The sequence below is a fragment of the Gavialis gangeticus genome, unplaced genomic scaffold, assembly GCF_001723915.1.
Source record: "Gavialis gangeticus isolate Ggan-Ray unplaced genomic scaffold, GavGan_comp1, whole genome shotgun sequence".
Lineage (NCBI taxonomy): Eukaryota > Metazoa > Chordata > Crocodylia > Gavialidae > Gavialis > Gavialis gangeticus.
In genome coordinates, this window is record NW_017729018.1 from 11,969,499 (window position 1) to 11,980,737 (window position 11,239).

An 11,239-nucleotide genomic window follows, 5' to 3' on the forward strand; every position below is an offset into this window, starting at 1 on the left:
TCCCCCACCGCCGCCATCTACCTCCTCCTGTGCCGCCTCCCCCCACCTCTAACCCTACCCATGTCCCCGAGAGCTTCTGCCCCAAATTTGCAGGCTCGGGTGTTGCGTTGTTTCACCGTAACCTCCTTAACCCCCAGGCTGCTTTGTGCTGAGTCTCTGGGGTTTCCCCCCACCGTGGAATAGGCAGGGTTGCCTGCCACCCCCTTGGTTTGCTTCCAGGGGCTGAAACAGTGCAGGGAAGGAGGGAAGGAAGGGGGAGAAGAGCATCTCTTTTAGCTCAGTCTCCTGCTCCTGTGGTCCCATCCACGTGGTGACTGCAGCCAAGCCAACAAACACCCTGGCAGCTCTGTTCCTTAGGGTGGGCACGTGTCTCTCCAGCATGTACCTGCCCATCATCTCCCACTCTATACTTTTCTGCAATTCATCTCCAGACCCTTGTGGCCCAGGCAGAAACACCAAGCATGAATTAAGGCTGCTCGTTAAGTGCTGTCAGTAAGGGCGTCCTTCCTGTGGCCCGGTGTGGAATTAAACCTGCGTCCTCACTTGTCTCCCCAGCTCCTTTACTCACTCCGTCCCCAGTACATCTCTGCCCCTTTTCTGACTGATGTTCTCTGCTTCTAGGACCAGCTCCAGCAGAAGATCATATGCCCTGGGCTCGTGACTTGCCTGACCGCTTCTCCCAATGGTCTGTACATCCTGGCAGGCATCGCTGAGAGCATCTATCTGTGGGAGGTAAGAGCAGCATGGGAGATGATGTTCAAAGTTAGGTGAGTTAGAAATGAGACCTTGCGTCAGCAAAGACCCCTCTGCAAATAGCTGATGCACTCCCAGCGCAGCTGCAAAACAGCAGAGGTTGGGGTAATGAAATGGCTTTGCTGTGACTCACACAAATGTGTCTTTTCCAGCCTCTGTGCCCAGGGCTGACCCAGCTCCGAGTGCTTTGGCACTTAATAACAGTGATGAATTCTCACCGTTGTGCTGGGTGTTTAGATGGCCGCTTGAGGGAAGTAAAACCGCACCGTAGGCAAAATGAGCAGAACTGGAGGCCTTTTATGCCTCCCATTCTGAAACCATCAAGCCCTCCATTAACGAAGCTCCCCACCTCTCCTGAGACCTTGTTGTATTACGCCTGCTTGTAAGCTGAGAGTTGGTGACTTCCTTGGGGTAAAGCAGTGGTAGGATCTGGAAGAAAACTCAGTACTTCTGTCTCCTGACTCTAAAAGTTGGGGGCTGTATTAGCACAGGAAACGATGAACAGCAGTGTGCAGCATCCTGGGAGTTTGCCAGGGCCCTGCTTCCTTGGCAGCAGCCTCACGCCTTCAGACTCATCCACCTCTTTTCCCTGGACCTTCACCGCAAGGGCAGAACCTGGGGAGCCCTTTATCCTGGGCATAGGAGAGGTGGTTTGAAAGTTCCCACAAATGGCTTTGAAGACCTGGCTAGGTTCAAATACATTTGGGTCCCATAAAAACCCGAGGCCTTGGCAGTCCCTGGAGAGGGAAACTGAGACACGCTTCTGCATCAGGTGGATGTGAGTCTTGGGCAGCTGCCGCAGTGTACGCAGAGATCTGCATCCTGTGCCGTTGGTGAGAGCTCCCGTCCCATCAGGCATCAGTCATTGCTCCTCTGCGACTGGCTGAAGACTGTCTAGGCCAGTGGTTTTCAACCTTTTTTTCATTTCAGACCCCTCTGGAAGTTTTGAATGGGGGTGCAGACCTCTCTGAATTGTAAGCGTGGGTATTCACAAGCTTTTGATTGATCATAGTCATCTTTCATGAACCCTTTAGAGTCTGTGGACCCAGGGGTCCACGGACCACAGGCTGAAACCCACAGCTCTAAGGCAGTTTCTTCATAATTTCTTGTGACCACGGGTTTTCCAAGTCATTTCTGTGCAGTCCCAAAGTGGCCGCAAGGGGGCAGGGGCTGAGCTTTGAGTTCCCCAGGCACTTGGAGGGGATAGCTGGGTAGATGCACTCATCAGACCCTCGTGAGTCAGGGCTCGTTGGAAGAACAAGAGCACAGTGGGCTGGGGGGCTTGCCTAACCCACCTGGGAGGGCTGTGTTGACTGAGCTAGGTGTGGCACCTCTGCTTCCACTGAGCAGTGTGGGGCAGTCAGAGCCATCCCAGTCCAGCCTGGGTCCTGGGTAACCAGGGTCTGGCCCCATGTTAAATCACTGTAACCTGTGCCCCTTGGTTCCCATCTGTGCGGTGGGACTGTGCTGCAGATACCTGCATTCCAGGCAGGCAATTAAATACCTCAGAGGTGGTAACCAAAATCCTCCCCAGCCTTGCCTGGCTGTCTTGCTTCTCCTCCCCACTTGGACCTGTGGCTCAGGCTGGCCGTCCCCTCCTTCCCTCTCTGCAGAGACCTAAATCATTCATTCCCAAACTGCTGACTCCCGGGCTCCTTGCAGGCCTGTGTACTGCAAGAGCCAGCCAGGGCTCCTCTCTCAGCAACCTTTTACCCGGGCTTAATGAGCGCGCAGGAGGGAGTGGAGTATTTCAGCCCAGCCGCTGTCATGTTTATGTCCCCACAGCAGCATTGGTGCAGTGTCCCCTTGCCAGACAGCAGCTCCCCCAACCTTCAGGGGAATGAGCTGTGCCTGGGTAAGTGCAGAGAGGACCAAAACAAAAGGGGTTTCTTCTCTGCATCTCCCCACCTTGCTTGCTTCAATCGTGGGAAGAGCCAGGTCAGCTTGTTCCATGGGGAACCCAGCTCCGAGGGTCAGAGGGAGACCCTGCCTCCATCCACCTGCTGGTTTCCAGGCAGTGAAAGTAGCACATTCTTGCTCAGAAAACACTGTGGTGCCCAGCTGCACTGGGGTTTACATGGGAGAGCAGAGAGCCCACCTATTGGTAGAGCAGCAGCTGTTTTTTGGTTGCGACTCTTCCAGCCCTAAAATTCCATGTTAATTGGACTTCAGGTGAACAGTGTGGGGGGAAAAGCAAATGCTGGAGGAACTTCAGAGAGTGGCAACAAGTGTGCTTGGTCCCCATGTCACATTGACATGATACGGTTGGCAGTGGATTGGACCAGTCTTTGTCATGTTTGTGTAGTGCCACGCTTAATTGTGTCGCTGTATTAGTCAGCGTTAACCCTGGCACCTAGTGATGACGACTTGAGACTTGCTACCTCACAGGAGGTGTTGTTTCAGGCTCTCTGCAGACTCAAGCTACACTGTTTGCACCCTGTTTATACTTTGAAGGCCGTCTCCACTGCTGTGAGAGGCGACACCTGTCTTTGAAACTGATTGTGAAGAAGCCTCTGGAAGTAAATACCCCAGAGGTGTCAGGGGGAATAAATACCTCCCTATGCTGTCAGGGGCCGGGTCCAGTTATATGCCCTGAGCATCCTGAGGCAGATCAGAGGCAGCCTTCCTACCTCACTCGGGTTATTTTGTTCACCTGCTGCGGTCCATCCCCAAACTCTTTGCTCTGTGTACAGCACCTAGGTCAAGGGGGTCCACCACCAGTAATGAATCAGAAGCAGGGCCTGGGCATTTCTGTGCCTTCACTGCTGCATTTCCTCTCGCTGTCCCTTCATGCCAGGTCTCCAGCGGGAACCTCCTCGCCATCCTGAACCGCCATTACCAAGACCTCACGTGCCTCTGCTTCACCGATGACAGCAGCCACTTCCTCTCGGGAGCCAAGGACTGCCTGGCCCTGGTGTGGAACCTGTACAGGTAACTTTGCATCACAAGGCTGGGGGGGTCTCTGTATGCATCTGGGGGTCTCCGTTCCCCAGCTCTATGAAGCCTGGTGCCATAATGGAGGAATTGGCTTGGGGATTTGTTGACTGCCTAGGAGTGGGGGAACAATAGCTGCTTGGCTCCTCCCCAGTGGAAGGTTCCACCCACTGCACCACCAGGGATGCTCTGTCCTTTGCAGCAAATGGACAGAGACCAAGGAGAAGCAGAGATGAACCAGCCCCATAAACAGGTGATGGATGGCCCCTTACTGGCAGCGTTCAGAGCAACCTGCCATCTCCCCCGGCCCCTGGGTTTCTTCAGGAGGGAGCGCTCTGTGGGCAGCCATATGCTTGCTTTCCCTCGCAGGCTGGTGTCATTGTATTGCTCTCATCAGGGCTCTTGCATCCTTTACCTACTATGGTCTAAGTAGGTTGAGCTGGGATGTGGGAGCCAGGACTCCTGGGTTCTGTTTCCAGCTTTCGGAGGCATCGGGGACTCCCGGGTTCTATGTGGAGCTCTGGGAAAGGAGCTTGTTCTCGTGGTTAAAGTGGGGGAGAGGTACTGGGAAACTGGGCAGGAGAGGACTCTTCCCAGCAAGGAACAAGGTACCCAGGCTGGAAGAGGGGCAGAACGCACTGATCTCTGTCTGATGTCTTGGGGATTCTGGCTGGGCTGGGGGGTGGCCTGGCCCCATTCTAACTGTTGGCAGGATCCCACCCCTCTCCCCATCGCTGCGGCTGTGGGCTGCTGTAGGCTGTGGGAGCTGTCACTTGCACCCTGTTTCCAGTCTGCCAGGAGACAGGTAGCTGGCTGAGCCAGCTGAATCTCCATGCCAAGGTCTCACGCTCTGGAGGCACTTGGCACTTGGCAACCGCAAGCCTCTTTGGGCAGGTGTGCAGGTAATTAATATGCAGATTCTTGCTCCTGGGCAGTAGCTGGTTAGACAATAACTGTTCCTTGAGTGCCTTGACCTCTGTGTATGGATTGAGGGGGCTGGGGTAGGACTGGGCGGGGGGTGTCACAGCTGCCACCATCAGTATCCAAACCTGACCCCATCCAAGGGCATCTAGGAGCTCGAGCCAGCCCAGAAGGAACCCAGACTGGGAGGCATGCCCTGAGCTCAGGGGGCTCTTGAGTCCATCCCAGAGCGCAGTGGCATGGCACAAAGAGAAGGGGAACAGCAGGGAGCTCCAGTGTGAGTGGCGCTGCCCAGTCCACCTTCTCCAGGACTTCCTGCATTGCTCTCTGACCCAGTCTCCCAGAGCTCAGCCTCTGATCTCCCTACTACTGCATCCTCTTTGCTGTCCTGCACTGGCGTGGATGGCTCCGTCTTTCAGGCAGTGACATGGGAGATGGCAAGTCAGCTGTCATGGCTGAACCTTGCTGTGGAAACCTGCAGGTGTCTGACCCCCACCACCACCTTGTTCTGTCCTCCCCCTTTTGCAGTGTGCTGCAGGTGGAGAGCACCCAGATCCCTGACCCCCGCCATGTGTGGTCCCGGCACACCCTCCCCATCACAGACCTATGCTGTGGCTTTGGGGGGCCCCTGGCACGAGCTGCCACCGCATCACTCGACCAGACGGTGAAGGTAAGGGTTCGGGTCAGCCACTCAGGGGTCCCTGCTGCTGGCCGGAGTAGCAAGTCCCCACAGGACATGTGAGGGCTCCAAAGGGATAAAGTGCAGCCTCCCTCGGGCGAGCTGCAGCTGCCTCTGCAGTGACTCAGCCCTGCCAGCTCTGATGAGGTTCCTGCCCTCCAAGCATCAGCTATCAGACCAGGGTCTCCGGGTGTACTGCAGCCTCCTGGGCACTGGCTAGAGCCCAGCTGGCCTCCCCTCCCCAAGACAGCAGACAGTCATCCAGGATATCACCTGTAAGACTGGCTCACATGCACAAGCTATTTCAGTGGGATCTCAGACCAGGAGTTGCCCCAGGGACCGGCCCAGGGTCAGTCTGATGCAATCAGGAGTCCCAGCTCTCAGTCATGCTCTGAAGATGATCTCTGTGGTTTGAGAGCCTTTCCTGAAAGGTGCTAACCCTGTTCTAATATGGTGGTTAACCACTGTGCCCTTTATGTCCCCAATGTCCCACCCCCAGCTCTGGGAGATCTCCTCTGGTGAGCTCCTGCTCTCCGTCCTCTTCGACGTGGGCATAACGGCGGTGACCCTGGACCCTGCTGAGTACCACCTGTTCTGTGGTGGTATGGACGGCTCCGTCTTCCAGGTTGAACTGTGTGCCTGGGTGAGTCTCCTGGTGGGTGGTGGCGCTCGCAGGGCACCCAGCCACCCTGTGCTGGGCTGGAGGTGCCCTTGGCTGTGCTGCCACCTATACCTCTACCCTCCGCAGGGCTGATAGGCGACTGCTTGGGCACCAAGCTCTCCTCCCCATGATCAGAGCCTTGCTCAGCCCCTCACCTGGGGGAGGTGCCAAGCTGCTGGATTGTTCAGAGCCCAGGGAGCTGCATGTTGCACCCCCAGAGGAATCAGCTCGAGCCTCAAGGCAGGAGGCAGTGGTGAGGGGGTGGTGTGAACCCTAACTCCTTGGCAGCCGGAGGACTGGAGGCAGGCACAGAGGGGGTCTTTGAGCCTGGTTCACATCTGATCATCGTCCACACGAGCTGAGACCCGTAGCACCTGGGGTCATGGAAATGTTGCGCACATGGGGACCCTTTAAGGGTCCTGGGAATGCTCCTGTGAATGCCCTCTGTGTGCTGGCTCCCTGCCTCAGGGGGCTGTGTCCTGTTGTGCGTCCCTCTCTGCTCCTCATCATGCCATCTGACCCCTCCTGCATCATGGGCTGAGGGCTCAGTCTGCTCCATCCCCTCTCCTGCCCCTTTGTGCTGGGGTCTGAGCTTTGCAGTACCATGTCGCCTGGGGGAGATTTGCCACCGGGAAGAAGGCTGGATGCACGTGGGGCCTTGGTGGCACTGGATCAGGGGCCCCCGTGGCAGCCTGGCCCGGCCTGGCCTGCTCACTGCTTTCGCTGCAGTGCAGGGTATGAGGGTGGTTGGGCAGGGTCGCCCAGAGAGCAGCACCCTAATTCAGCCCTTTTCTCTCTCTGTCTTGTGCAGCCTGTTCAGAGGGACCGGAACTTCCAGACGGAGCGGGAGAATGGGAAGACCTTCAAGGGACACAGGTGAGGTGTCCCTCAGCTGCTCTGAGCCCTGTCTGCCCCGCTGTGCTCACACGTGCACACGGAGACCTCCATCTCCTTCTGCGTGCTAGGTCGCACTCTGGCAAGGGCAGACTCCTTCCTTTCTTGCCCCGGGTGGCTCATGGCAGTAGCCCCAGCCTTCTGGGAGTGGGAGACTTGAGTGTGGAGGCAAATTGTAGGCTAGAAGCAAACTCTGGCCAGGCAGAGGGAGAGCCCCAAGGGGCAGGACATTGGGTTTCTGCTCCCTGCTCTGCAGGGGAAAGTGATTCAGAGGCTAGACCAGAGAGCACAAAGCCTGGGATCAGCTCTCAGATCTGGGAGTGTGGTGTAAAGGGTTTAGTGAGAGAATTGAAATCCAAGCCTCTGGGATCTGGGAGGGGAGTTTGGGTGAGTGGTTAGCGTGGGGGGAACAGGAAACAGGGCCTCAGTTTGGCTTTCGCTGTGCCTGGTTAGCTCTGTGCTTTTGGCTGCTGCTTGTTTGTGGTGCAGAGGGGCAGGCAGAGGCTGCAGAACTGACCCTCATGGAGGGTTTGGCCTTGGCTTTTGGGCAGTGTCTGGTGTAGGGAACTAGGGGGCCAAAGGGCAAAGGGCAGTGGCAGAGACAGCAATAGATTCGCCCGTCGGCTTCCCAGGGAGGGAGAGAGGTGCTAGGGCCATTGTTGAGCCTCCAGGCTGGTCCCCATGCCTGGTTCCCCCTCTTCCTCTCTGCCTGTCTCCAGGAGCACACGGCATCGCTCCTCTCACCATCCCGTCCCTCCATCCACAGGAACCAGGTGAGCTGTCTGTCCGTCTCCACGGATGGTAGCCTCCTGCTCTCTGGCTCGCACGATGAGACAGTCCGGCTGTGGGAGATCCAGAGCAAGCAGTGCCTGCGGACGGTCACCCACAAAGGTAGGGCTGGCTCTTGGCCCCTGGCTGAGCCCCTGCAGAGCCAGCAAAGCTTCTCGCAGCAGGGTTTGTCGCTGCCCCTAGTATGCAGTCAGGGCTGCCATATGTCCCCCGAGACCCCCCTGAGCTGCTCCAGTGTCCTTTCTCTTCCTCCAAGTGTCTGATCCCTTCCTTGTGCCTGTCCTAGCTGCAATCCTTTCCCCTTGTCATTGCCTGAGGGAGATATTGCAGCCATTACCTGCAGAGCTCTGTGCAGCCACGATAAGAGGAGCTGGCACTGGCTGCTCCTCGGTAATGCCTCCAGCCCTCGTGCATCTGCCGCATGGAGTTCCCCATCCTGTCTCCCCCCAGGAGCCATTGCTGTGCTAATGGCCACACTTATTGTACCAGTGACCTGGAGGATGGAGGTGAGCAAGGCCCTAAGTGCCAGCTGCTAATGTTTGCAGGGTGCGGCTGGCAATGCCTCTGAGGTGCCAGGCTCTTATGTCAGTGATGGAGCATCCTCTGCTCAGAGAAAAGCAGTCCTTGGGACAGAGGAAAGACAGCAGGGCTTGAGCATGGGGCTGGTTCCCCCTCCCCACCCCTTGCATCCAGCCAGTCTCCTACTGCCTTGATTTCACCATCCTGGCTGCCATGGGAAGTACGGAGAGAGGATCCAAGCTATCCCGCCCTGCTGGCAGGAACAGGGTCTAGGCAGGCTCCTGTCGGCTGTGGGGTGGGGTCAGCAAGTCCCCAAGTCCCAGCAGCAGGTGCTCCTTCCCTCCCAAGCCCACTTCAAAGCTGTCCTCTTCGTCCCTTCCCCTGCTCCCCCAGTTCCCCTGGAAATGTCTCTATCCTCACTACTTTTCTACCCCCTCATTTCTGAGCTCCATGAAGCTGGAGGGGGAGGGAGAGAGGACAATGCAGGGAGATCAACATCCTCTGGTCTGAGCTTCAGCAGCGCTCTTTTCCACAGGCACACACGTACCCACCCCCCTGTCGCTCCAGGATAAACGCAATCGAGTCCCCTGCCCCTGAGAACGGGGCTTTTGGGGCCCAGAGGGTGCTGCGGGGCTCTCTAGCATTGCGGGGTGGGGGAAGTAGGCCAGGAGCAGTGATGGGCAGCAGCTGCCTGCGGGGGCAAATGCAGTAGTTAAGAGTGCTCATTAACTGTGCCACGCGGGTGCTAGGTGGTTCCCAGTGACAGCTGGCTGAGGCGCAGCCCCATGATGGATGGCTTGCTCTGCAGAGGACAACCAGGCTGCTGTGCGGGCATGGAGTGAGCTGTCTCCTGCCTGCACTGATGTGGGGCCCAGGTGCATGAGGCTTTAAGAGCAGAGAGATGCTCCCTAGTCCTGCTTGCAGAGGGGTCTTCCTCTTCCAAGCAGACTTGTGGGGTGGAAGGAAGGAGTCCCGACTCTGCTTGTGGGGAGGGGTGGACTTGACCCGCGGGGAGGCTCCTGGGTGCTTGTTACCTCTGGGCTGGGGACCCCAACTTCCTCAGGGTGAAGCTGGCATGACTGAGCTCCCTGCAGAAAACCAGGGCTTCCCCCTGGCCCTTACTCACTGCTGCTCAGCAGAGCCTCTGCTGTGCCCACTGCAGCCCTGCTCCTTCCAGCTGCTCAGCTGCTGCCACCCCAGCTCCACACATGGACAGATCCTCCTGGCAAGATCCAGACCCTCCCTCCCCCCTCACACACCCCCGGCATCACGGGATGTCTGGGACATCATCACTTCTTAACACCACCATACCTATCTGCCCCACTTCCCTTATTCAGACCCTCTTCATCCGAACTTGCTTGGGCATCTTGACTCAGTCTGCTGAGACCTGTGTCCCAAGCCCTTGGGTCAGCAGGATTATTCCACACTGCAGTGCCCTGGGTTAGGAACCCAGGTGCCCTGCTCCCAGCCCTCAGGAGCTGTGACTCTTGCTCCCCCCTGCTCTGCAGACAAGCTCCTAGGTGCAGGAGGAAAACCCAGTTGTCCTCACAAGAGCCCCCACTTGCTGTTTCCAGGGCTGCCCAAAGCCAATGCTCACCCTCAAACATCCACGCCGCATCTGTGTGACCCGCCCTCTCCTATCTGTCTGTCCCCAGGCCCGGTCACCAACGCCTTCATCGTGCTGGCCCCGGCCAACATGTTGCACCCGGACAGCAAGCCCAACGTGCCTCTGCCCAAGTTCAGCAAGCACCTGCATGGCACCGAGAGCAGCGATGCGCAGGGTGGTGAGGGGGTGACTCTGCGGCTTGGGCTGCACCAGCAGGTACTTGCTTGTCCCACATGTGTCTGAGTGAGTGATCTCTGCTGCCTGCCTGAGCAGAAGCAGATGGCTGGCTCCTCGTGATGTGATGCTGACAGGCAGCAGCTTCACAGCCTGTCCTAGCACAGGAGCCCCTTGGGGGCAGGGGAGAGGAGAGGAGGGGGTGGAAGGACACGGAGGTTATGGAATAACCGGCTGCTGTGCATTGTCCTGGAGGGGCTGGACATAGCAGGATAGAGCAAGGGTGGGGTGGGATGGGGAACACGATTCCTGGGTAGTTCTCTTGGCTCCAGAGGGAGCAGCATGGTCTCATTTTTTAGAGCAGGAGAGCTGCCTTTGGCTGGGAATGTGTTGTAGCAGAGCCGCGCTTTATTCCTACGTGCCTCAGTTTCCCCATGAATAAACCCCCAGGGAGGCGAGTGCTGCCCTCAGCCACTTGGGTACTTACAGTGAGCTCCTCAAGTGGGAGGTGGAGGAGAAAGTGGGGCCTGGGGAGGGGAGGGACCTGCCCATGGATCCTTTCTGCATGCAGAGGTGGCAGAGGCTGCCTGTCCCTGGATCCAGTAGCTCGAGGGAGGGGAGGTGGGTTTCCTGCTGCAGCCCCTACTCTGTGCAGCATCCACCCCGCCTCCCGCAGGCAGAGCCCAGCAGCTCGCCCACCCCGGCACTGACCTTGGCTGAAGGTGGTTCTTCCTCCCCAGGTACCTGGAGGCCACGTGTAAGATTTACCTAATGGCTGGTTTTTAAGGCGGATTCTGATGAGCTGATTGTGGCGGAGAGCCGAGCTCTGGCTCTGAGGGGGGAGGGTGAGCTGGAAGCCCTTCTCTCTCAGCTCTGTGCCAGCGACTGGCTTGCTTATTGCCTCTGAGTGATCCTGGGGCTGGAGAGGTGCTCGACATGCCAGTGGGAGCGAGTGAGGGCTGGAGCAGGGGGCTGCCCTGACCCTAGGAGGCAGGGGATCCTCCGTGTCCTCTTTGCCCTCCCATCCATCACCTGCTACAAGGGTTCTCACAGCTCTCACCTGCAGCCTCTCTGCACAATAGAGAAGCAGCCTGAGCTGCCCTCCTGGGCTTCCAGGGGCAAAGGGAGGTGCCTGGACATCCTACCACCCCTCCCCAGTGGGCAGTCACAGCTCTGGGACCACCAGAGCTCTTGGGCTGGTTCCAGGACCCTGCTGGAGCCTTGCTGGTGGGGGATCTGGTGTCAAAAGCCAGTGTGGGTGCAGGTTGGAGATCAGGAGGGGGCCAGTAGGTTGGGGGTGGGTTCCCTC

At 57.9% G+C, this 11,239-nt stretch overlaps 1 protein-coding gene across 1 annotated transcript in view; it reads left to right on the forward strand.

The window, feature by feature from the left end:
* The window catches only part of WDR18 (WD repeat domain 18), a 14,705-nt gene that overhangs the window by 786 nt on the left and 2,680 nt on the right, over positions 1–11,239 (forward strand). Inside the window, exons 2-8 of the mRNA XM_019513155.1 lie at positions 622–732; positions 3,551–3,684; positions 5,137–5,278; positions 5,787–5,930; positions 6,760–6,824; positions 7,609–7,733; positions 9,806–9,972. Coding sequence (XP_019368700.1) covers positions 622–732; positions 3,551–3,684; positions 5,137–5,278; positions 5,787–5,930; positions 6,760–6,824; positions 7,609–7,733; positions 9,806–9,972 — 888 coding nt within the window. The remainder of the gene's footprint in view (positions 1–621; positions 733–3,550; positions 3,685–5,136; positions 5,279–5,786; positions 5,931–6,759; positions 6,825–7,608; positions 7,734–9,805; positions 9,973–11,239) is intronic.